Raw genomic sequence first — 26,382 nt, forward strand, 5'->3', positions numbered from 1 at the left:
AACACAGCCTACCCTTGATTTAAATGCAGACTAGTTGCCAATATTTACAAATCACACACACACACAATCTGGATTTCCAGCTTCTTTTGAAAAATGGAAAGGTCTGGCCACACTGGGCCCACATTCCCACAGGCTACGGTTGACTTAAGGAAGGAAGAACTTGCCCCTTAAGAGTTGGGACACAGACAACCTCGTTCACCTCAGGCCCCACTACCTGAGTCTCGGACACCAAGACAGCCTGACAGAGCCACCCCTCGGGTTATACCCAGCCTCATCAGGTATGTGACCCGCCAGGCCCCCAAAGTCTTTGGAGTTGGTGACCAGCTTCTGATCAACAGGCATGTTTGGAAGGAGACCCCAGGGGCTGCGCAGGCACAGGAGCCGCCACTCCCGGCAGAGGAAGAGTCCTGCCCACCACCAGGCCCTTGTGGCCAAGGTCCCTGGCTGTGGATACCCCACTTGCCCCTCTCAGGTGACCAGAGATACCTGACCACGGGGCATGGCGGAGGCAGGGAAGAAGGTAGAGCCAGCTGAGGGCAAAGTGCCCAAGGCTTGGAGGCACTGGCAACTGAGGTTGTCTCCATTTATTGTTGGTGAGGAAAATCCTCAGGAGTTAATACAGTGCGTACTTTCCCCAGAGGTGTGCTGAGGGAGGGGGCCCTAGAGCACCCCAGAGAGCCCCAGAGATAGCTTATAGCAACAGTGCTGTGACTGAGGGCTGCTGGACACAAGCCCGTTGTCCCCATCAGCTTCTCCTCTCCCATGGCCATCACAGTGCAGTGAGTGGCCATCAGTCCTTTGGGGAAACAAGTTGGGAGAGAATGGACAACAGTCAGGTGTGAGGAGACAGAAAGGTGACGGCCACACCCGAGATCAGCCCGGGGCGGCGGCAAGTTGGAAGCAGGAGTCAGACTGCGGTGTGTTCCGTGAAGCACACAGCTCCCTCCGCTGACACTTGGGGACAAGAACTGCCACTGGGGCCTGTCACCCAGAGGCCCTCTCTGGGGACTCAGCTCCGGGGCACCCCCCCAGCTCCAATTCCTGGGAGGCGAGGTTTCCCATGGACCGAGGGAAGAAGAGAGAAGCACCTGCCAGAGGTCTGAGGGACAGAGGCAGGAATTTGTCCATCAGGCCCATTCGTGTCTGAGGACAGAGTAACAAGCTCAAACTTAATCAGACTTCATAAATAGAGCTCCTGAGTGAGGAGAAACAGATTGGGGGGCCACCTGCACTGGAAAGGAAAATAGGGACTCGGAGCCAGGGCTGGGGTGGGAGAGGCCGGTGCGGCCAAGCCAGGCTTGCTGGCCTGCCAAGAGCAGCAGCGCCCTGAAGGCAGGAGACCTGGGCCAGAGGTCCACCACGGGCCGACCGCATGAGTGGAAGGACCTTCGGGTCAGAACTCTGACTGCTGAGAATCCCATCTGGACATGGTACAGAGGGGAAGAGGGACCCGGGGGCAGCCCGTCCTGGCAGGTGGTGGGTGGGACGCAAGGCAGGGGTGTTACGCCCCTGCTGCTCCCTGAACCCAGGGCCCTCCTTGCTCCTTGGGTCCATCCCAGTATCTGGAATCATCAGAACCAGACTGAGCAGGGCTGACCCACAGCTGCCTGCAGCCCAGAGAAAAGGGAAGAAAATTCTTTGGCCCAGACCTGCCAGAGGACCCTGAGGAGGGAGAGGCTGTCACCCAGAGGCCCCCTCCCCTGACGTCATCTTTCCCCAGGACTGATCCCGATGGGAAGCAGGGTGCCCCCGAAGCGGAGCACGGCCCAGGGCGGTGTGTGCCAGGAGGAGCGGAGTCTCAGCTGGCCGCCCTGGCTGTTAGCTCTTGTCCCCCGGGGACTTGCTCTTGGTATCCCGCTTGTTTCCTAGCAGCTTCAGCACCTTCATGGTCTTGAACTTCCCCTTCTTCTTGCCCTCGGGTTCAGCCTCCTTCTGGAACTCTGCAGAAGAGAAAGGGGAGCACTCAGCGTGCGGGATGGCGTGCGGGATGGGGAGTACGTCGGGGCAGGCCGGGGCCAGTGACGAAGGTCCAGCTCCGTTCCTCCAGCTCATCTGGGGTCTTGGACATGTCACCTCAGCTTTGTGAGCCTGCAGGACAGGGACTATGCCCCTGTCCCGGTGTTTTGGCAAGGATCCAGAAATAAACGACCGTGAAACCAATCTGGAGCTCGGAAGCATGGCACAGGTTTATCGTGAAAAGGCCCCGCTTCCCTAGGCCACTGTTCACAGCTCTGGGTGCTACAACATGGACACTGACAGAGCTGGAAGGAACCCCAAAAATATCTGCCTCACCCCCAGTTTTCACGAGGCAGCTATGGGCGACTGTGGGCCTTTGGAATGGACTAAAGGCCAGCTGAGCTCTCTGCGGGGGCCAGGCCCGGGGAGAGGTGCCTTCCACGCGCCATCCCTAAACACTCAGCACCCCCGTGCGGCAGACGAGGGGCCCGAGCAGCCCGACTAGAGTCCAGACCAAACCACGTGGCCACAACATGAGTCCCTGGTGGGACCAGGATAAAAGCAGGTCTCCTGACTCCCAGGCCAGTGCTCTTTTAGCTGTTTTGGGCACCATCTGATCTCCAGTAGGCATGGCTATTTGAGCCCACAAATTTTTTTTTTAAAAGATTTATTTATTTGAGAGTGAGAGTGAGAGAGAGAGCATGTGCAAGCATCCAGGGTGGGGGGAAGGGCAGAGGGAGAGAATCCCCAAGCAGAATCCCCGCTAAGCACAGAGCCAGATGCAGGGCTCGACTCACCACCATGAGATCATAACCAGAGCTGAAACCAAGAGTCAGGGGTTTCACTGACTCAGCCACCCAGGTACCCCTAGCCCACAAACTTCTCCAAGATCAGGTGCAGATGTCAAGGAGGAACTCCTGGCTTCAGGCAACCGCCCTGGTACAGGGTTCCTCGCCCACCGAGCCCTCCCTCTAGCCCACTCTCTCAGCCCAGGCCACAGCACTCCTGGCTCTAGGCTGGCCTGCCTCACCACACATGGCCCTCTCTTGAAGAGAGAGGCCAAGAGCTTGCACACACCATCCCCGGAGCTCCCGCTCTGACCCTCTGCCCCCGCTGCCTCCCAAAATTCGGGTGGACCAGAGCACCAGAAGGCGCCTCACCTTTCCTCCTGATCATGGCTTCCAACATCTTGTCTTCCTCCTCCTCCCTGAAATGAGAAAGGGAAGCCCAGTGTCCCCCAGGAGAAAGGACCGGATATTCTCTCAGTCCCTTCCAGCCTGACTCCTTCCCAAAAGTTAAGGGAGGGTGTGCTGGGATAGCTGAGCCCCTCATGCAAGGACCCCCCAACTCCCCAGAGTGGGGGAGCCCCTCCCCGTCCCTCACCTCTGCCGGTCCTCATCCAGGCAGTTGACGATGGCATTGCGCTGCTCGATGAGAGCCATGAGCTCCTGCATCAGCACCTTCTCTCGGCCCCGGTCCTCGTCTGTCCAGTCCTTTTCTGCCCGAGGAGAAAAATTGGGAACTGAGCAAGGGGGAAACCCTCCTGCCTTCCCAGGAAGCCAGGGACCAACGCCTGACTGCTGAGGTGGCCGTGGACCAGCCCATGCTGAATCCTGCGAGGACAGGAAGGAAGGGACCACCTGGGGGGTGACAAGTTTTGGGGGGAAATGAAGGTTAAGAGACCGAGGATACTAGGCTGCCTACTGAAAAACTCTTCAAGGGGGCTCCAGGAGGGCGAGCACAACACATGTTCTGCGAACAGAGACCAGCTGTGGCCAAAGAGGCTCCTGCTTCTGCTCACTCATTTATTGATTCAATGAATGTTCACTAGGTGGTTTCTTGGAGGAGGCAGGATTCAGGCCAGGCCTGCTGAGAGAGCCTCCCAAGGGTGGGCTGGCCAGATGGGGCAGAGCTTGGGAGATAATAGGGAACCCCAGGGGTCTTTACGCAGTAGAAACAAGGTAACCCAAGGTATATTGGAACCTTAATAAAATGCCATACAGGAAGGCATATTAGAGGGGACAGGACACTGGGAGTGGTGAGCCCAGCAAGGAGGTGTCCCTGACGTGTCCTATACCTGCTGCCCCACCAGCCTCCTCTCAAGACCCCGAGCCATCCCACGGGACCGTCCAAGGGCCCACGTGCACCTTCGTTTCCCTTTCACCCAGTCCACAGGCTCCCAGGGGAAGGGTGTCCACACCCAGCCTTCCCTCCACGCCATCTGCCACCACAGGCCTCCCTATCTTGAGCCCCCCCCAGTCATGTTCCAATGTCCTTATACCTCACCTTGCCAATGTCCTTACACCTCACCTTGCCACACCTCCCTATTCCGAGCACCCCCAGTCATGTTCCAATGTCCTTACACCTCACCTTGCCAGAGCTCGGGAGCAGGTGGCCCAGCACAGTTCTGGGGACAGCATGGGAGTCATCCTCCCAATTCAAATCCTTCGGCTACTTCCCAAATATGGGGTCTGGGGAGGTCATATCCCTATACTACATGGGGAAACTGAGGCTCAGGGAAGTTAGGGCCTTAACCAGTGGCACACAGCAACGATGGAGCCAGCCTTTGATCCTGGGTAGTCTGACAGCCCCAAGCTACAGCCCTTATGGTATCTTATGGGTCCCTAACCGACCTGGGGCCTTATAAACCAGCCTCACCATGCAAAAGCAACCCCAGGGACAGGATGATGAGCCCAGGACATGCAGCCATCACAGAGAAGGCTGGAGAAGCAACACAGCAAGTCCAGGGCCAGGCTGGCCTGGGACACGGGACTGTGCCCACTCCGGCCACGTGGCTCTCTCTGCATGGGGGCCGTGCCCGGGCCTCCAGATGTATGGAATGACTCACAGGGGGCAGTGGAATGGCTTCCAGAGACACTTCTGCCTCTGGGTCTTATCCCGTCTCCCAAGTTCCCTAGTCAGTGGAGAGACAGGGCCACTGTCCCAGCAGGCAGGAGGGGCTGCGTGTGCTGGGACAGGCCAAGTCAGAGGCAGGGATGAGAAGCCCAGTGCCACCACCAACGGGCAAGACTCAACCTCTGGTTCTCCATTTCCTTATCTGTGAAATGGATACAGTGACCCACTGCCCAGGCCAAAGGAAGTAGTCAAAAGCCTGGCTCCTGTGGTCTCTGCCCAGCTGTGGCTCAACTACACATCAGGGCCACAGACCCCACCTCGGTCACGTAATAACCATCAACCACCAGCCCCTTGGGGGGCACCAGGTGCTTCCACATCCTCTATCTCCTGTTCCAGGAATTCCCTACAGGGTGGGTACCTTCGCCCTGTCTTACACCTGAAGCCACTAAGGCTCAGTGAGGCTAAGAAACCTGCCTAGCTCCCCCTTACCCTATCCCCACCCTGTCCCCTGCCTCCAACACATTTGTGGTGGAACCCAGCAGAACACAGGGCTATATGACTCCACACCCAACCCCTCCAGCCGCAGCTCCACCATTCTGAGCACATCCCGCCCTGCACCCCCAGAGTCCTTCTGAGCCACACTGTACATGGGATCTTCCACCTTCCCTCCCACCACTGCTAAAGTCTGACCGCGCTCTGGCCTCAAAGCCATGAACCCCAAGGTGCCTCTGCTGTCACTCACTCATTTGAGGCAGCCTGGGACCCTGGAGCCTGAAGGCTCTCCCCATTGGGGACCCGTCTACCCCCAAGTTCCAAGAGAGGGAGAAGCCAAAACAGGGCAGTCTGATCCTGGGCCTGGCACTCTCTGCAAGCCTGTCGTCCCTGATGCCACAGGAGGCCACACCCCCACACCGGCCACGCTGTTCCTGCTCCTGCCATCATTCAAGCCTATTTATCACCTGCTATGACCCAGACAGCACCTTCTGGCCCTCTCCCCAGGGGGGGGGCCTGTTCCCAGAGCTGGCCTATGCGTCCCCATTGGGGTTCTGTCTCCTCCCCAGCCGCGAGGGTAAGAACTGGGCCCACTAGTGAATGTCACAGCCCCTGGCAGGTGCCAGAGGAGCGCGTGGCGCTACGCTCACCTGGCTTGTTAAGGAGGCACCGGAGCTCATACTCTACGTCCGCCTGGCGTTGCTCCAGGTTCTGCTGCTTGAAACTGGAGGGTGGGAACAGCCAGGTGTTAGCCCCGCCCCTCCGCGGAAGCCCCGCCCCCGCCCCACCGCCCCGCCCCTCGCACGGCTTCCCTGCCCTGCGCGGTCAGAGGAGGGAAGGCAGGACAGATTCTCCGTGTTGAACACCACGGATTCCAGGGAGCGGAGCAGACGGCTGAGGGGTCTGGACTCACACATAGATGAGCTCGGACTCCCGCCGCACCAGCAGATGCTTCTCGTGTATGAGCTTGAACCAGTCCACCAGCATGTCATCCTCGCGGCCCTCTGGAAGCCAGAAGCCCACTGAGGCCAGGGCTGGCAGGACTTGCAGCCCTCAAAGGAGCCCCCGGTGGAGGGAAGTTCCCGCCCCCCCCAGCCCCGCCCCCCCACCAGGCCCTCCCAGCAGCTCCCCCCACCACACCGTTCACTCCGCCCCGCAGCTTCTCCTCCAGTAGGACTCCACGGTGTTCCAGGGCATCCAGCTGGCGCTCGATCGTGTCCATCTCTCCGTGGATGTCCTCCTCAGGGATGTACTGGTCCGCCTGGACCTGCCCGACAATGCCCCGGTCACCGGAAGATGGCCCACCCCTCCCACCTGCCCGCTGCCAGGAGTTCTGCCATTCTTCGGGCCAGCACTGGCCTGCCCATTCCCACACCCCAGCACGGCCAGGTGCAGGACCCCGGTGCGGGGAAGGGCCGCTGTAGAGAGCGCCCCAACCCCTCCAGGCCCCTCGCCCCAGCCCGGAAAGGCACACCCAGAGGGAGGATCAACCTCCTGCCTCCTGTGGCATCCCCTCCCCCTCCTCTGCCATTCCAGAAATGATATCACTGGAAAACACTCTAATCTGTTTAACTCAAAGTGTATCATGTGAGTGCTTTGATGCTTGAACTATTACTAGTAACAAGTGAAATGACAGTCGGCTCAAAATCCCCCTGGCTGCAAGTTAAACCCTCCCTTTGGGCCCCCCAAGGGCCCCTCTCTGAAGTTCCGGAGAGCAACTGCCCAGACAGCCCATCCTCTCACGAGTCCCACAGGACACCTGAGGCAGCCAAGCGCCTGCGGACTGCCGGCCAGTACCTTACGCTTGATGAGCGGGAAGCCGTGTCCGGGGGCCGGCGGCCTGGCCGGCTTGGATCCCTTGGTGGTCTTCTTTGTGGTTGGGGATGCTGTGGGTGATGCCTTCCGGTTAAAAGGGTTCTCCTTGCAGGAAGACTAAAGGCAGGGAGAATGGCAAAGGATAAGTCTGGGGAGGGGGCAGTGAGCCACCCCCAACCCTACCCGTGCAGCCTGACTACATGGGACTGGGGCCTGGAGCCCAGGAGGAAGGCAGTCCAGGCAGAGAGAGAGAGACCCTCCCAGCACTCCGTCTCTGGTCCACTGGGGCATTCGACAAACATTTCCATTTCCAAGGACGTCCCACCTCCCGTCCTACACTGGATCCCTTTAGACATTCTTGTTCTCCCAACCTCTCTGCAAAATGGGTATTGTAATGCCCATTTTATAGCTGAGTATACTCAAGTCCAGAGAGGTTAATTAATTGGTTCAAGGTCATGCACTTCCTAAGAGCCCAAGCTAGGGCCAGGACAGCCATCTAGTACCAGAGGCAGTGGTCAGGATGTGGAGTTTAGGGCCAGACAGCTATGCTCGCTCACTCAGGCCTCACAACCACCCCTCTCAAGCAGGGACTCTCAGGCTCAGAGAGAGAAAGGAAGCTCCTGGCCTGGGTCACCCTGCCAGGAAGTGTGAAAGCGGGGATCCCACCTTCCATCTGGCCAGGAGATGGAGGAAAAGAGTAGCTTCCTTCCTCCCCGTCCAGGAAAGACCCCTCCCCTCTTTCTTCCCCCCCCCGCAAGCCCCCCCCCCCAGCCCTGCTTCAGTCCCACTTTCCGCAGAGACCCCGCCCCCTCTGAGGCAAGCACAGCCAGATAGCCCCAGCCCTGGGACTGGGCCTCGCCGCCACACGGGCAAAATGTCCTCCAACGGCATTTTCCAGCTCGTCGGACACAGAGATGTGCTGATGGGCCCCAAGGAAAGGTCTCACTCGAGGCCAGCAGTGCTCCCAGGAATGTTCACCCAACCTTCTCCCAAGCAGGTGAGGGAGGCTGGCGGAGCCCTGCTCACCTCCCCCGTACCGGCCCATGGAAAGATTCCTTCAGGCTGGCAGTGGCTGCCCTGGGGTTTCTGAAGCAGAAGTACGAGGGCCTGAGTCCAGGCAGGGCAGGGAGACAGAGGCTGGTTCCCACAGGGCGGCACCCAAAGGGGACCCAGCAGGGTGTTAAACAGCCCGAGGCACCCAAGGTCCCCAAGGGTTCTCAGCCTTTCACCACAGACTCTGTGAAGCCAACCTTTCACACACACCACCAGGACAGAAAGATGATGTTTAAAAGGGGTTGCCTAAAGGTAGAGGGCAGGGTGTCCAAAGTTGACCTCTTGCCCCACCTGCCACCACCAGGGAACCCTGGGCCTCCTCAGAGCAGGCTGAGGCCCCCAGAAGGGGCAGGACCTTCTCAAGGTCACACAGCAGGCAGGTGGCAGAGCTAGACAGGAGGCTGCAGACCAGGCCAGGGCAGGGGAGATGCCTGAAAGGTGCACAGGTAGGAGCTGGACCCATAGCTCAGCCCGCTCCCCAGACTGATCCCCCATCAGGTCCATCAGCCCGCAACTACAGCCACCCCACCTGAGCTGGGCCGCACAAGCCCTGGGCCCTCAGGGGCTGCAGAGTGTGCACAGATGCGGACAATCAGAACTTGGTGGCCCAAAAGGACTGTGGCTACAAGAGAGGCCCTTGGGAACCAGACGCCCAGAGGAGTGTCCTGACCCCTGATGACCCCCAGTTCCTGGCACGGGACTGAGAAGCAATGACACGAACAGCCACAAAGGTCACCTGGAGAACAAGCTCCTTGAGATGGGTGCCCCAGCCCCCTCTGCCCCCATGAGGAGACAGAGTGCCAGGAGGCCTGGGAGGGGGCCTCTGGTATAAACAGGCCTCGTAAACAAAGAGGTGGACAGAAGGACGTGGAGATGGATGGTGGCTGGGGGACTGGATCCCCGAAGGCACATATGTAGGATAGGCAAGTAAACAGGTGGCCAGGTGCATCACTATATAAAGGGTTAAGCAGGTGGACAGGTGATTAGATGGGTGGGAGGACGGACAGATGAATGCGTGCCTCAGTGAGTGGATCACAAATGGGCAGAAAGACACAGCCAAGTCAGACGCCAGCAAAGACGGAAGACCCTGGACATTCCTGCCCTGAGACCAGACAGGCAGCAGTTCTTAGCAAGGGGGAGGACTCACCTTTACTTGGAGCTGCGGGGACGAGGTTCCAGGGGAAGGCACGGGGCTCTTGTCTCCAACCAGCAAGAGAGGGGTGGGGGCCGCGCCACTGCAGGGCTTGGCAGGCTGGGGACCCGGGCTGCCCCTCGTGCCGGGGGCAAGGCCAGGGCCGGCCTGAGGTATCTGGTCTGCACTGGGCTGCACCAGTTCCCCAGAAGAGGACAGGGAGGAGTGGGTGGAGAGGCTGGCAGAGGTCCCAGGGGTGCCAGGGGCATGGACTGCAGGCTCTGAGGAGCTCTTGGGCACAACCGGTGGCTCCAGAAGCTCCCCAGAGGGGGTCTGGCCGGAGCTCTCAGAGGACAGGCTCTCCACGCTGAGGGCCGGCGACGGGGTCGCAGAAGGCGGCTCTGAGTGCGACAGGCGGGCGGTGTGCAGAGCTGAACGAACAAGTAAGCATGTGAGCGCCCCGCAAGGAGGCATAGCCTCACCTACCACCCCACCCTCTCCGCAGAGAGCTTCCATGTGCCCACAGGCCGAGGCCCAGAGAACAGCGAGGGCATGACGCAACCAAGGTCGGCAGCCGCCGACTCATCAGCCTTCGGCCCCCACACTTCAGGACCCGGGACGCCACCTCGGGGCACGTCTATAGTCCTGGGTTCCCTCCCTGCCTCCACTTCCCCTCCCGTGTCTGATCTGACCCAATGCCAAACCCAGCGGAGGAGGCGAGGCTGCAGGGGAGGGGAGGACACACAGAGTCTGGGCTGGCCCGTCCTGGGCCTCGGCCCCGCAGGACAGGGGAGGAACTGGAAGGCCTCGAAGCAGCCGCCAGGCCTGGCCGGGCGCCGCCGTATGCCGCTTTGATCCTCGTGTGGGCGACAGATACCGTGCTTCGAAACCTCGCCCTCTGTGTTCTCCAGATGAGGCGGCAGGCTCAGAGGGCAGGCACTCGGCCGGCGGGGAAGGGCCGGGGCAGACACAGCCCTGTGGGACTCGTTACTCGGCGTCCCGCAGCTGCCCACCCGCTGTAGCTACAAGACCCTGGGGTTCCAGTGGGGGCCACCTGAGCACCTGCTTCCAAGCATCTCTCATGCGCTCTCAGACCCCCTGTCCGAGGGGCTCCTGCTGAGGTCCTGGAGGCGGCCATACCCCAGCCATGATGGAAGGTGACCAGCCCTGAGGCCTAAGAAGCCCCCAGGATGGTGACAGACAAAACCTACAACGAGGGGCGCCTGGGTGGCTCAATCAGTGAGCATCTGACTCTTGATTTCGGCTCAGGTCATGATCTCAGGCTGGTGGGATCGAGCTCCACGTCGGGCTCCACACTCAGGAGGGAGGCTGCTTCTCTCTCTGCCCCTCCCCCCACCTTTCTCTTTCTTTCTTTCCCTGTCTCTCTCTCTCAAATAGATAAATAAATCTTTTTTTTTTTTTTTTTTTAAGATTTTATTTACTTGAGAGTGAGAAAGTGAGAGAGAGCATGAGAGGGGAGAAAGTCAGAGGGAGCAGCAGACTCCCCATGGAGGTGGGAGCCCGATGCGGGACTCAATCCCGGGACTCCGGGACCGTGACCTGAGCCGAAGACAATTGCTTAACCCACTCAGCCATCCAGGAACCCAGATAAATAAATCTTTTAAAAAAAGGAACCACGCAGAGCCTGGATGAGAGGGCATGGTAGGTGGAGGGAGGCACAACGCCCCGAGGCTGACCCGCCACCACCGTCCTCCAGATGGGGACGCTGATGGCCAAGAGAGGAAAGGACCTGCTCAAGGTCACACACAGGCAGGTCATGGCCCCCGGCCTCCTTCCTGTCCTATCAAATCCTACCTCCACCACTCCAGTGCTCCGTGGCCTCGAGCAAATCCCCTGCCCTCTCTGGGCCTGCTTCTTCACCCACGAGACGGGCGCATGCTACCCAGCCCGCAGGTATGTTCTCGAATTAGCTGAGAGGACCCACGTGGCACCTGGCCTGGCAGGACCCCCCCACCACCACCACCGCACAGCCATCCCAGCCCAGGGCTGACCCCAGCCCCCCAGCCCAGCACCTCGTCAGGAGAGCTCCAGGAGATGGCACTCACCGAGCGGGGATGCACTGGGTGCGCGGGGCGCGGGGCGCTTCTTCGTCTTGGGGCTGCTGGTGGGGGTGATGCCATACCAGGGGTGCAGGGACTTGGGGGTGACCTCCGCCGAGTGGGCCAGGGCAGGGCCCGCGGCCGGACTGGGTGCCGCTGGGGACTCCTCCTCCTCCTCCTCCTCCTCAAAGGGGTTGTAGGGCTTGGGCTCCGGGCCCGCTGTCACCTGGCTCTGCTCCTCCTGGCTCTGGCTCTCCTCCATGCCGCCATTCTCCACCCGCCTGCCTTCCCGGCTCAGAGGTCCAGGGCTGCTGCTCGGGGGGGAGGGGGGCTGGCTTCTTCCTGGGCTCTGCCTGCACCAGTGTGATCCATGGGGGGTCTTTTCTGGGGGCTGGTGTCCTGGAGGGAGGTGGGAAGAGGCAGACACCATTGGCGGGGGGGGAGGCGAGCAGCCTCCTCCTGTCCCTGGATAGTTTTAAGTCCATTTCAAAGGAAGTGGATGAGAAACTGCCCGCGTCTCCCCGAGTCCAGCAGGGTCAGTCTGGGCTCAAGGCTAAAGTGGACTGTTATGGTCACAACCCAGCGGGGCCCCGTAAGGCCCAGAGAGAGTGAACCCTCAGCCTCCATCAGCCTGGCCCAGGAAAGGATGCACAGGAGCTCTCTGTGTGAGGCTGAGAAAGTCACCTGTCCCCTCGCCATAGCCGTCCACTGGGACAGGAATCTTCACAAGGGTTAGTGCTGATGGAGTGTTAACTAGTGTTACAGCTGGGGCCCACTCTCCCGCTCAGAGACCACACAGGGGAAGAACAGCTCCAGAACAGCTGGAAACAGATGTCCACACGCAGGACGCAGGGTCCCAGGCTGGAGCGCCTGGGCCAGGCACACAGCGGACGGAGCTTTTCAGGGTCTTTCTAGACTCAGTTGCCAATTCTCACAACAGCTCCGTGAGGAAGGCCTAGGTGTCCCATGTCACAGAGTAGCGGGGACATGGAGAGGTCAAGGGGCTCCAGGGGGCCTGTCTCTGCCAGGACTACTCCCCACAGGAGTGGGGACCCCAGGGGAGCCTCGGGGAAGGAGATGTGGGCACAGCACTCAGCCCTGCTGTCACCCACCCAGAATGACCTTTGTGCGACCTTGGGACGGTGTGCTGGTGAGTCAGGTGCCCACGGAAGCCTTGCCCACCCGCCAGATGCCAGGGGCACCCCCATTCCCAGCACAAGGGCCTCCATCACAGGAAATCCTCTCCGAGCCAGCCTACCTCTCTGACAGCTTGGGTGTCCCTCTCGGCTTGGGGACGGGGGGTTCGTGCAACCTTCCTAGATGGGAAAGGAGAGTGAGACAGGCCTTCTTCATGGGCGGCTGTGGGCACCAGGGAGCCGCAGCGTGCCCTCCCTTTCTACCTGGCAGAGCCGGGACTCCAGGTGGCCGTGGCAAACTCCCCTCCCACCTTGTACCTCCCAGCACTTGGGGCGATTAGATAAGCACGAAAGGTGACAGGTAATGGTCACGTGGGCAAGGCCAGGATACCCGGACACCCCACAGGCATTTCAGCTGAGAAAGGGAACCTAAGTGTCCCTTGGACACTTCCCCACCGTGGACAGGAAACATTGCCTGAACTCAGCCCCAGTGTCACCTCCTGCTCAAAGCCTCCCCTGACCCCCCGAGTGTCCTCTGTGAAACCCACAGTGGCCTCTGCTTCCCGTCTTAACAGACTTCCACATTCTATGGACATCCCTGTCTGTGCTTGTCTCCCCGCTCAGACTGGCAGGGCCTCGAAGGCACAAACAGGCCTGAACAGAATCTGTCCCCAGGGCCCAGCTCAGGCCTGGGCTCAGAGCAGCCCCCCTCCCCGGTGGGTGTGGAACTGAACAAGGCTCAGAGAACACGGACACACAGATACTCCCAACCACACACACATTTAAACACTAGACGCACCCCAGCAAGTGCCCCCCCCACCTCAGACCCCTGCTCACCATTTACTAGGCCGCTGCTGCCACCCTGCTCCGCCAAGTTCTCGTGCTGCAGGCTGGACCGGGGCCGGGGTGTGGGGGGTGTCAGGGCTGGGCTCTCCGGGGCCTTCCTCGGGGCAGGCGTGGGGCGGCCCGCTGAGGAGCTGCCCAGCTCCTGTGCTTTGCTTGGAAGCCGGGGCTTGGTGGCGATCTGGGGCCGGGCCTCGGGGCTGGCCTTGGGGACATCCGCCTCAGCCCCTGTGGGCGCACTAAGACCCACACCGCCTCCGTCCACATCCTTGCCCTCTTCTGCAAGTTGCTGCTGCTTTGGCTGCAGAGGGGGCCCGGACGTGGCCCCCGACCGCCCCCCCGGGGCCCAGCCTGGCACAGTGCTCCGCGCACACGAAGGTGCCTTCCTCAGGCCCGCTTTTGTAAGCCCCAGGGAGCAGGGTGCTGGAACACTGCCGACACCTGCCAGGGAGAAGGTGGGGAGGGGGCTTCAACGGCGCCCGGGACACTGGCTCCTCCTCCCCAAGGAGTCCCAGCTGTTCCCGCCCGCCCTCCTCCCACCTGCCCACCCAGATCCTGCACCGGGGCCTTCCCACAGGAGGAGGCAAATGGTAACTGCCAGAAGTACAGAACAATAAAATCACATGAAATCAAGCAACATAAATTGTGAAACATGCCTTTGGTTTGTGCTGCAAGAGGAAAAAATTTTGCCCCTGCGCGGGGAGGACGAGCCAGTGCCAAGGCGGTCGGCCACCGGTGGCTCAGGTTGTCAACCAAGCAAGGTGTTTTGGTGTTGTTTTTTATGAAATAGAACGTCTTGCACAAGGAAGAATATACTGTTTTTTCTAGGAAATTCTAATTCCTGTTGTGTGTCTGTTTCCACAGGGCCTTATTCCGGTCTGTACTCACGACTGCTCACAGGGTCCAGGGCATTTTTTTACTGGGGGTCCCTGGAAAAAGTCCTTAAAACGCTGTCCTCGTGGCCAGATGTCAGTGTGTTAGTACATGGTGCCCCTGCTTGAGCTGTGACCCCTCAGGTCTGCAGTCAGGCCCCTGGGGTTCCAGGCCTGGCCACCATGCACTCACACCCACACCCACAGACACACACTGACACCCACAGACACCCATAGACACCCACACCCACAGACACGGACAGACACACACACACTAACCCACAATCTGCATGTTGGAACTCAGTTGCTGGCTTCCCTTGACTATTTCTTTTCTTTTCTTTTTTTTTTTTTAAAGATTTTATTTATTTATTTGACAGAGAGAGACACAGCGAGAGAGGGAACACAAGCAGGGAGAGCGGCAGAGAGAGAGGGAGAAGCAGGCTTCCCGCGGAGCAGGGAGCCCGATGCGGGGCTCAATCCCAGAACCCTGGGATCATGACCTGAGCCGAAGACAGACACTTAACAACTGAGCCACCCAGGCACTCCAACTATTTATTTTCTGATTGCTTTTTCGCAACACATAAAATGTTTTCAGGGATGCATTAGTCGGTTAAGTGTCTGCCTTCAGCTCAGGTCATGATCCCAGGATCCCTGCACGGGGCTCCCTGCTCGGTGGGGAACCTGCTTCTCCTCCCTGTCACTGCCCCCTGCTCCTGCTCTCTCACACTCTCTCTCTTTGCTCAGGCTCTCTCTCTCAAACAAATAAAATGTCTTATAAAAATGTTTTCAGACATGTTCTAAGTTATTTGTCTTTTCCCTGTCTCTTATTCCATTTTCTTTAAACCTGGTTTCTTCCAGGAGCCACACATGGAAAGCAAGCTGTTATTGTGATTTTTTTTTTTTAAATCCTTTCTATTTTCAAGGGCTTCTAAAGCAGCTCCTTAATCTCATGAGGTCGTTCGCCTCAGAGAGCTTTGGGCAGGAGGCAGAACCCCTGAGCTCAGCTCCTCTGATCCCGCGACTGACGAGGCTTCTCCCCTCACTAAGCCTCAGTTGGCTCATCAGTAAAATGGGTTGATAAGCAAGATGCTCTGGCAGGAAGGGCCCCATAGTGTGCCTGGCAGACTGCGATGCTGAGTTCACAGAAGCTCCCTTCCTTGGTAATAGGGTGTTAGGTGGGGCTTGCCCCCTGTCCCCCCCACCCCGCTCCCGCAGCCACTCACCGGAAGCAGTGGCGGTGGTAGAGCTTGCCCTCGACCAGGGAGCGCTGGACCAGGTGCACATGCTGCTGGCAGGCGGCGCATGTGCTGCTGGGGGTCCGCTGGGCGCCTTGTTCAGACAGGCTGCCCAACGACAGCTCCTGGCCCTGCAGGAACGGGGTGGGCAGAGGGGCGTGGGGCTGTGCTCACCAAGCTCCCTGCTCTAGAACAGCCCCCTCCCCCTCCAGCACTGGCTCTCCCCCAAGTGCACATGAGCTCCACGGTGCTAATGCACGTCATCAGAGCCCCGGGGCAGTAGAGGAAGGGACGCAATCGCCTCTTTGCAGATGAGGAAACTGAAGCCCAGAGCAGAGGGGAAAGACTTGCTCAAGGTCACCGAGTCAGAATGGAAACAAAAGTCCTGACTTCCAGTTTCTGGGGCCCTCTCTGCCAGAGACGGCTCCTGGCTGTATAACCTCCCTGCCCCTCTGCCGTCCCTGCAGGTCGGCCCCTGACGGGTGACCTCCTCTTACGCCCACCTCATCTGCCTTCTCTGCCTCCCCTCCTAGAGCTGCGGCGGGTTTAAATCCCAGGTTCTCCACTTCCAAGCTCCATGACCCAGAGCAAGCTGCTCACATCTCTGGACCTTAGGTTCCCACCTGCCGGTGAACTTCTCGGACCCCTGCCTGTGTCAGCCCCACATCACTGGGCACCCACACCGGCCAGGATCCCAGGCCCTCAGGAGCTCCTCCAGCACGGACAAGTGGAGGAGCAGGTGGGAAAAGCCCTCTGCGCCCCGTGACGTGCTACCCAGATATGAAGGGCTGGTGTCTGTCCTCTCAGCATCTTGGGGCGGGGCACTGCCCTTAGACAAATGACCCTCGGGATTCTCATCTCTCTCTCAGGACTCCTACCGCCCACCTCCCAGGGCTGTTGAGAGGACAGAACAGAATCATGCTGGGAAGCGGAAAGCTCTGAGTGCACAGGAATCAAGGGGAATATTTGCTACATTCCACGTATAAATCCGGTCAAGGCCAGGGTGACAAAGTCAATGCGACAGACTGTCCAATGCCCCCCTTCCCAGGCCTGGCAGCTCCTGATCTCGCCCCAAGCCCCAGAGAAAGAATGGAGCCCCCCGCCCACAGAATGGGGCCGGAATCTGGCCCATGTCCCCTCAGCCACCCTTGCCACTGAGGCTCTACTTCCGAAGCCAAGGGGAAACGACCTAAAATGAACACTGCAAGGGTGCCCACACAGCCTGCCCCCGGGGCCCCTGGGCACCTGCCTACCTGAGCCCTGTCTCCTGGTTCTGCTGGAGTAGGTGCTTCGCAGGGCGGGGAGGAGGGTGCCTGGGCCTTTCTAGGTGATGAGACACCAGCTACCAAGAAACAGGAAAGAGACCCTAAGAAATGTGGAGACCCCCGGGGCCCAGAAGACCCCCAGCCGGCCTACCACTTGAACTCCACAGCTATGGCTTTTGGGAAGAGCACTCAACACCCGGGGCCAGAGCTGGCTCCCTGCTCCTCACAGAGCAGGAGACACCTCCCCTTCCAAGCCAAGCGCCAAGGGCAGGCTGCTTAACCTCCCCGAGCCTCCACAAAGTAGGGCCGTGACTCCAGCCACACAGGAGCGATGGAAAGGCTGAGGCCAACAGTACAAGTCATGGAAGGAGCAGGTGCCCAGCATGTGGCAGGACCAGCAGCTTCCTTCCCACCAGCATAAGGGATGGGAGGGAAGGCAAAGAGAGGAACCGAGTGGTGCTGGCCAGAAGGTTCGGGAAAACAGGCTGGTGTGGCTGCTCTCCCTCACAGCAGAAGAAACTCAGCCACCCCAGCCCACAACCCCCCTCGGAGACCCCACTCCCTTATTACTTCAGCAAATATTCACGTAGCACCTCCTCTGTCCCCAGTGATCAAACTAAAAAACGAAAATCCAGAAAACCGTATACCCCAAAACATCAATATTACTGTTTGATGATTTTAGGAATAAAATCCAAGTTCCCTGCTGTCGTCTAAAATATCATTTACCAAACTAGTTAATGGACCCTGAAATCCATTTAGTGGTTACAAGCAACACATTTAAAAGGTGAAATAGAAAATATCTTCACGCATCACACGGGGTTGTGTTGTCTTTTTTTTAAGGAAGCTCTCCGCCCAACGTAGGGCTTGAACTCACGACCCCAAGAGTCGCACGCTCTACCTACTGAGCCAGCCAGGCACCCCTGCGTGTGTCACATGTTGTAAGGGGAAGAATCGTTTCCTGAAACTTGTTTCAGTGACACACGTGTGCATGAACTTGGCCTCTGATGGGAATGTGTGTGATGTGTCATAGCCAGAAATTTTGGAAGCTCACAACCTCATCAAGTACCACTCCCCACCATCCCTCTGTCCTCATCCCCTCCTTCCTGCTCAGTCCCCTGAAGCACACGGGCCCCCTGCTAGCCCTGGCCTGGAACATTCCTTCCCAGATCTCCAAATGGTCTCCTTCTTCTCCTCGTTCAAGGTTTAGCTCAAATGTCACCTCCTCAGAGAGGTCCTCCGTGACCACTCACCTGGAACAGCCACTTCACCCTCCTGCTGCTTTTTACACCATTGTTTTGTCTCCTTCACTGGACTCCCTTGAAACTATACTACCTCTTCATCTGTGCTCGCTCTCTCTCTCTCCTTCCTATTCTCAGCTCTCTCCCCAGCACCTAGCACAGTTCCTGGCACACGGCAGAGGCTCAAGAAATATTTGTTAAATGAGTAAGTACCAGGTGCCGGGGTTATGTAGCTGGGAACCGGACACAGATGGTCTTCAGGGGAAAAGGGAGGAGTGATCCAAATATTATGACCAGAGTCACCTGTCATATGACCTGTCATATGAACACCTATGACCTGTGTTCACCACAGGGCAGGGGGCCACCAGAACACCTGGGGTAAATCAGGGCAGGCTGCATAGAGGAGGCAAAATGTGAAGATTAGAGGATGGGTAGGAAAGAATGTTTGTGGGTGGGAGACGTGGAGCAGAAAATGGAGTGTGGGGTTGGAGGATCACCAGGGAGAAAGGCTGAGTGGAGAAGGAATGCGATGTATTCAAAACACAAAAAATTCAGTATGCCCACAGCTGGGGCAGTGAGTGGCTCAAGGTTAAGTGGGGAGAGACCCTCAGGGGCCCCACTAAGAAGCTGGACTTGGCGGGGTAAGCATCCAACTCTTGATCTCAGCTCAGGTTGTGATCTCAGGGCTGTGAGTTCAGGCCCCACGCTGGGCCCCAGCTTGGGCACGTAGACTACCCAAAAACAAAAACAAAAAGCTGGACTTCATCCAGATAACAGTCGCCCTGCCCCTGTGATGGCCGATTTCACACAGCCGCTGGGCGTCCTTCACTCACTGGTTCCAGACCATGCCGTGGCTCCTGGAGGGCAGGGCCAGCTGCTGGGCCCAGGGTCACGGGCACCATGGAGCCTGGCGCGAGCGAACACAGCACAGTGCTGTGTCTTAGCCAGGGTCAGGCTTCAGAGCCACCCGGTCCAGGGAAAGTCAAGTCTGGTTTAAATTGCCCTTGAAATCCTTCTAGTGGCCCAGAAAGCACAGCACAGGACCATCTGGGGGAGTCTAACAGCCAGCTCTGCCTCCGGGGTGGGAACACACGGCTGCTGTTTCCTTTGGCGGAACAGGCGGGATACAAACGGTTCGTATTTAGAAGCCAAGTTGTATGAGAAGCACAGACTGTACCTTTATCAATAAGAACCCCCACAAGCCCAGGGGGTGCCCCCTCCTCCCTGGCACGGCTAGGGCTGCTGGGCCCACCAGGACCACTCTCATCCCGGGGTGCCCCGCAAGGACCCAGGAACAGAGCGGGCACCATCAACAGTACTGTGGGGGCCCCTCCCCAACCCTCCCACCTCACAGGCCCCCAGAAGGGTGGCCCTCCTGAAAAGAGCTTAGTTGGAAGAGATCAGGGTTTGGAGACAGGGAACACTCCTGAAGGTAAGACTGAACCATGATTCTAAGTAAGCAAGCTACACTCTAACCAATGAAATAAAGAAGTCATAATAATGTTAACCTTGAGTCCTAAATAAGGGCCAGACACAGGTTCACATCTCCTCGCTTATGCCTCACATCAACCCTAAGAGGTGGGCACTGTTCTTTGCTGCATCGCAAAGGAGAAACTGAGGCAGACAGGTGACCACGGTGGCCCACTGTTACCCAGACAGTCAACGGCAGCCTGTGCTCTTAATTTCCACCTTACTGCCTCTCACCAAAGACTCAGCGGCTGGGAAATACTTTCATTTTTGTTTTCTGTTAAAACACATAATGTGTGGGGCGCCTGGGTGGCTCAGTCAGTTAATTGGCTGCCTTTGGCTCGGGTCATGGTTCCAAGGTCCTGGGATTGAGCCCCGCATTGGGCTCCCTGCTCAGTGAAGAGCCTGCTTCTCCTTCTCCCTCTGCCTGCTGCTCTGCCTACTTGTGCTCTCTCTCTGTGTCAAAATAAATAAAATCTTAAAAAAAAAAAAAAAAAGAACACATAATGTGGGATGCCTGGGTGGCTCAGTCCGTTAAGTGTCTGCTTTCAGCTCAGGTCATGATCCCAGGCTCCTGGGATCGAGTCCCGCATGGAGCTCCCTGCTCAGTGGGGAGTCTGCTTATCCCTCTCCCTCTGCTCCTTCCTCTGCTGGTGCTCTCTCTCTCTCTCTCTCTCTGACAAATAAATTAATAAAATCTTAAAAGGGGCGCCTGGGTGGCTCAGCGGGTTAAGCCGCTGCCTTCGGCTCAGGTCATGATCTCAGGGTCCTGGGATCGAGCCCCGCATCGGGCTCTCTGCTCAGCAGAGAACCTGCTTCCTCCTCTCTCTCTGCCTGCCTCTCTGCCTGCTTGTGATCTCTCTCTGTCAAATAAATAAATAAATAAATAATAAAAATAAAATCTTAAAAAAAAAAACACACATATAATGTTATTTGTTCAACTATAATACTGATCTGTATCACTGGGGGGGCAGGTAACAGATTATCTTAATTTTTATGCTCTTTGCTATGTTCTAAATGTTCTACAGTAAGCATGTTTTGCCCTTAATAAGAAAAAAATGACTTTGTGGAACACTTTTTCTTAAAGAGACAGCCAGAGACTGTCCACAGGTAGAGCTAAGGCAGGAGGAGGACCGAAATGGGACAGGGGAGGGGCAAGGCCCCCAGGGACCCAGCACAGGTGTCAGGACATCTGGATTCTGGCCCCACCATTCAGCTTTCCTGTGGTGTGACCTTGACCTTCTTGCTTCCCCTCTGGACCCATTTCTTCTCTGCAGAAGGAGATCCCCAGGAAAGATTCCTGCAGAAGGATGCCCCAGGCGGGAGGCTCAGGAGCCACCCAGTGACGTGACTGGGAGCAGAGAAGCGCCCTGTGGCTCCCTCAACGCCCCCGCCCGCTCCCCAGCCTCTCAGTTCTCAGACCTTGAAGGTCATTTCTGGGGAAGACCGCTGCACCACAGCCCCACAGGGCTGCTTGCTGGCTTTGGGGGAAAAGCGCCAGGGAAGTGTCCGTACACAGGAAGTGAGGGGGTGGGCGCCAGAGAGGGGAACTTGCCTGCTTTGTCTCCCTACCTGTGTTTCATTCAGTGATGGGTTTTGGGCTTTGTGCCAGTAAGACTGTGGGTGGCACAAGGGCAGCGAAGGCTCCCAGCTGCACCCCCGGGGGCCCAGCATAGTGCTGTCTTACTCAATATGTATTATGAGGACTAAATGAATGATCCAGCGAATAAAGGCCATGCTGCCTCCCGGGCTGGGGAGCTCAGAACACAGCCAGGCACCTCCCCAGCCCCACCCCCAGCGCCAGCCTCCCAGAACAGCTCCGCCCCCTCTCACCTTGGCCAGGGCTGGCGAAGTGGTGGTAATACTGGGACACGTAGGTCATGATGCTGAGGCAGTCAGGAACACTCATGGAGACCATGTCACTGGGGTCCAGGAGAGCGGGGATACCCAATTCCTTCTCGGCCACTTCAAAGGCCTGGGGTGAGGGCAGGTGTAGGGGTGGGGGGTGGGCAAGGGTAGGAGGGGGGGTGGGGAAAGGTGGGGGGGTAGAGGCCGGGGTGGGCATGGGGAGCAGGTGCAGGGGTGGGGAAGGTGCGGGAATGGATGCAAAAACAGAACAGGAAGAGGAGGAGGAGGCAGGGTTAGGGTGAGTGGCCCTCAGCAGAGGCCCAGCTTCCAGCAGTGGGATGAAGGGTCCAGGACTAGGGGATCCCCTCAGCTCTGCCACAGGGTGACTCGGGGAAGGGCTGGGCTGGTGTTCCAGGCACAAAGGGGCCAGAAGGAAGAGGGGGGTGGGGAGAGGGGCAGCCAAGGGCTCAGCGCAAAGCAGCTTCTCGCCTCCGCTCCTACTCTGCAACACCCCTGCCCCCTCGCCCCGCCCAACACACACTCACAGCCTCCAAGGCTTCCCTCTGTCTGGGGACTCACCAAACGGTTATTCTCGAAGACATTGTCCTTGGAAAGTGAGTCAAAATCTCTGCAAGAGGTAGAGGGAGGGAGGAGCACTGAGGAGGTGACTGGGGCAGGGGTGTGGAGTCTGGGAGGAACGGAGCTGACCTCATCCCAGCCTGCGTGGGCCTCAGCAGGCTTGGGGGAGGGGTCTGTGGACGGTCCACGAGGAAACTGAGGCAACAAGCCGGGTCTGCCAGGTGCAGGGGGGAACATGAGCTCAGGGCCCCCTCAGGCATCCTTGCAGAGGCTGGAAATCACTCTGAAGGGGCGGGACTCAAGTCCAAGCTTTCAAGTTTAAGACCGCTTCTCTCCAGCAGCCAGAAAGCCAGGTCCTGAGTCAGCGGCAGAGACAAGACTGAGACCAGGACTAAGGTTTGTAATGACACGGACGGCCTCGGATTGCTGACCTCACGCTGGGCACTGTGCTGAGCTCCTGTCGGGAGTCTGTTCTCATGGCAACTCTCCTGGGAGGTACTGACCCCATTTCACAGATGAGGACACTGAGACCCAGACAGGGGAAGACACTTAGCCCTGAGAATCTGCATTTCTGGCTCTTCCAGTGCATATCAGAAACCCAGAGAAGCTGGGTTACCGACTTGCCCAATCCCCAACCCAGCGCAGAGACGAATGTTGTTTAATGGGGCTAAGAACAGAAGGGACAAGTTTGAAACCGACTGGCAATTGTACATATTCTAGAGCTACGGACACTAACCCTCTGGCCGACCGGCTGGGCTGCTCCTGGGGCCCGCTTTCCTTGGGGGAGCAGTAAAGGGTTTCCCAGTGTCCAAGCTGGGACAGGTGAGAGGCAGTAGGGCCTGCCCCGGGGACCTCAGCCAGAGATAGCTGGCCCCCCTGCTGGCTCTATTTACCACGAACCCCCCATACCCTCACCCCCAGCCCCCTACCCCCTTCCCCCCACCCCAGCACTACAGGCTGCTCAAGCGCCTGAAGGTAGCTTTCTGGCTTAGCAGCCTCCTGGGTGCACCCAGCCAAGGCCTTGCCCTTCTATGGCTGCAAACTGCAGCCTTGACCCTCCCACGTTGTTGACGGGCCCAGAGGCCTGAGCAGGCAGCACCGCGTCCAAGGTCAGGGTCTCACCCTCTGCTCTTCCAGGCCTGGCTGTGCGACCTTGGGCAGGCCAGCAGTCTTCTCTGCCTTGATTTTCCCATCTGTCAGTTGGGAGAAGCTCTAGCACCCACCGCCAGGTTGGTGGGGAGGGCTGGTTGAGTCTGGGCTTGGGGAAGGGCAGGCCTCGCCCCCTTCCTCCTGCCCCTACACTCCTCCAGGAAGGGTCAGGGTAGGAACGGTGGGCAAAGGCAGGAAATGGTAGCCTAAGAACCCTACAGGGAGGTGCCCCAAGTCTGGGTGGACTAGGACAGAGGAGCTAAGTATGAGCCCTTTTGCCACCTCTGGCCAAGCTGCTTCCCTCCCCACTCCACACACATCCCCCACCGTCACCCCCACCCCTACCCCACCCGAAGCTGGGTCCCTAAGCCCTCTCGCTTTGCCACTGCCTAACAGTGTGACCACAAGCAAGTTATTTAGTCTCTAAACCTCAGCCTCCTGGTCTGTGACACTGTGAACAGATGAGGAGACACAAGCCCAGACCCAGCAAAGGCTAGTTTGGAGACCAAAAGAGACAAAGGCAACTTCTCTCGGCAGGTAATTTCAGTCTCCCCCGCAGTGTTCTGGAAGGCTGGGTGTCACGTTTTGTTCGCCCTGTGCCCCCAGCACCCTATGTAATTCCTGGTACTTAGTAAGTGCTCAACAAATGTTGATTGAATGAATAAATTCCAGAAACAGTGTGAAAACTGCAAAAACCCCAGAGACACTGGTTTTTCCTGCAGCTTCTTCCCCTCCCCCATCCCTGTCCCTAATGGACATCTGGGCTTTGGTAACACAGATATTTTCTGAGAGTTTTCAAAAGCCAGGGAAGTTCTATTTGGCCCTGGGGGAGATGAAGTACACAAAAATGAAACCCATATGGTCCCTGCCCTCAAGGGAGCTTAAACAGGCCTGGATTGGGGGTGGGAGGGCCAGTGAACAATGAACCAGGGCCCCCCAGCTTGGCAAACCCCGCCCCTCCAGCAGAGGCAAGGCCCCAGCTCCAAGAGCTTGAACCTCTTCAGATGATTCTTGCCACCTTCCCTGCCCTCATAGAGAGCCTCCCTACGCCTCCTGTGGCAGCTGGGCCTCAGTCTGTCTTCTGACAATGGGCTAGTAGCTCCAGGCCATCTGCATCTCCCAGTCCTCCCTGCCCTGAGCCATGGGCCCCAGCAGTGCTCCCTCCCAGGGCTCAGCTCAGCTGGCCCCCTCCAGCTGTGGGACCACCCTTTCCTCCAGCGGCACCCGGCTCCTGCTCTCTCCATTACCGTGCCAGGCCCAGCACACAGCAGCCACTCTGTAAATACTGCTGAATAAAGAAAGGGGTAACATACACTCATCACACCTGACTGCCTAATCACACAACTTACAATAACTCAGGTTAATTGAATGCTCGTTGCCTCATATAACCCTCACAACAGTTCTGTGACCTAGATCCTATTATCAATCCCACTGTCCAGATGAGGAAACTGATGTCTGGAGGGGCCCAGCGACTGACCCCAGGTCGCACATCTAGAACACGAAGGAGCTGAACGAAGCCAAACAGCCTGGTGAGCTCAGGCTCACTGATCCCCTTAGCTGGACACGGAGGTCCCTTCAAACACTGGCCCTGTCCCTTGTCTCCTGCCTCACTGCCTGCTTCCCCAGGCAAAACAGAAGACCCCTTGAGCCCTCTGCTCCAAAGCAGGGGTCCAACCTGGGCACCCTTCTCTATCCTTCCATCTCCCACTCCGGGGCTATCCTGTCCCCATCCCATGCCGGTGACCTGCCCCACAGCAGGTGGAAGCTGAGGGACGTCTCCACCTCATCCCCTTCTCTTCTGCAGCCATATCCTCCAAAACCCTCTCCTCCACCGCCCCACACAGGGCCCACCCCAGCACCCAGACATGCTAGCACACAGTATAGACACCCAAAGACCGCAGACCCAGCCAGGCTTGGGAGCCCTCTCAGGGACACTGCTGGCAAGAGAGGCAAGGACCAGGTCTCTGAGTCTCAAGTTACAGATGAGACAGGCACCCAAGGAATGGTGGGCCCCTGCTTAATTTTCAGTCTGTGTTGGATGAATGAGTGAACCAGTGAGAGGCTCCAGAGCCCACGGCGAGGGAGCTGAGAGAGAAGCCCCAAGTCCACCGCTCTGGGGTCTGAATAAAATTTTCAAAAAGAACCTCGCTGGGTAGCTGGGGCTGAGAAGGGCCCATTTCACATCCCGGAGCCGCAGGGCGGGCGGGGTGGGGGGGGGGGGGGCTGGCTGTCAGTCAGACCTTGGGACTCTTCACTCAGTCTCCCTGGCCCACTGAGGACCGCAGGGCTGTGGGGCACACATTTGGGGGGCAGATTCGTGTCCTAACTGGGGTGGGAGGTAGGCAGGGGGTGTCTATCCATTCATCCAACCACTATTAACCTAGGATCTCCTCTGTGTCAGGCACCATGCTAGCGCCCTGGAGACAAGTCCACATGGGGGAATCAGAGAAGTGAGCAAGAGGACCCCCCCCCACCACGCACACAGAGGGACGGGCCTCAATGCCTCGCGGGGAGGGGGCTGCTCAGTGCGCCTGTTTGAGAGCACCGTGGTGCGGGAAAGGCCCACGGTCCCCAAGGAGGGCTAGGTGTCCCTTTGGCGGAAATCGGCGCCCTGTGGGCGGGGCCAGGGCCCTCGGTGCTAGGACCAGTATGGGGAGTAGGTTCAGTGTCCCAGTGGGCGGGGGCGGGGCCTCGTGGGGGAGGGGTTCCCCGGGGGACGGGTGCTCGGTGACCCAAGCGAGTCGTTGAGGGCCCGTCCTCAGGATGGGCGTCTCGGTCTCCGGGGGGCGGCGCCTCCCACGGCCCGGGCTCCGCGTCACTGAGGGGGGCGGGGGTCCCCAGCTCTGGCCCGCGCCCCCCGGCGCCCCGGCTCGCCAGCCCTCCCCCCTCCTCTCTCCCACCCCCGGCACTCACAGCAGGTCTGGACGGTGCCGGTGCAGGATGGCGCAGAAGGCCAGGCCGTCCCGGAAGGAGCTGCTCAGGTCGCGGATGTCCACGCCGCGGTAGCCCTCGCACTGGCGGCGGCACCAGGCCAGCAGCGCGCCCCGCGGCCCCGCCATGAGCCGCGCGGGGCTCGGGACCGGCTCCGGGAGCCGCCGGGATCGGGCTTCACTCCCGGACCCGGCTCCGTCCGGTTTCCGGCGGCGGCTCCAGCTCCAACTCCGGCGCCGCTCAGAGCTGTGGGCGCCGACCCGCGGGCGGCGGGCGCAGGGCGGGGAGGAGGCGGGGCCGCGGCCTCGGTGTCCGCGCTCGGGCTCCGGCGCGGGGTCCCGGCTGGGCTCGCAGCTCCCGGCCCGGCCCTGCCCGGACCTGCCCGAGCAGCCGCCGCCCGCGTGGCCCGGCCCGGCCCGGCCGCCGCCTACTCACCGCCGCCCGCCCCCCTCGCT

At 58.9% G+C, this 26,382-nt stretch overlaps 1 protein-coding gene across 1 annotated transcript; it reads right to left on the reverse strand.

Annotated features, from left to right (window-relative positions):
• Window positions 1–69: 69 nt before the first annotated feature.
• Window positions 70–26,291, reverse strand: LOC111157532 (MICAL like 1). Its single transcript, XM_022519021.1, is given in 18 exon segments — window positions 70–1,940; window positions 3,117–3,163; window positions 3,340–3,454; window positions 5,955–6,028; window positions 6,218–6,308; window positions 6,445–6,571; window positions 7,102–7,236; window positions 9,320–9,735; window positions 11,371–11,686; window positions 11,688–11,763; window positions 12,623–12,680; window positions 13,338–13,686; window positions 13,688–13,784; window positions 15,439–15,581; window positions 16,704–16,792; window positions 21,254–21,395; window positions 21,848–21,896; window positions 25,910–26,291. Coding segments are annotated over 18 exon segments (2,592 nt in total). The 5' UTR covers window positions 26,056–26,291; the 3' UTR covers window positions 70–1,818.
• Window positions 26,292–26,382: the final 91 nt, after the last annotated feature.

This window comes from Enhydra lutris, unplaced genomic scaffold (assembly GCF_002288905.1).
Source record: "Enhydra lutris kenyoni isolate GAN:26980312 unplaced genomic scaffold, ASM228890v2 scaffoldscaffold55, whole genome shotgun sequence".
In the NCBI taxonomy this organism is placed as follows: Eukaryota; Metazoa; Chordata; class Mammalia; order Carnivora; family Mustelidae; genus Enhydra; species Enhydra lutris.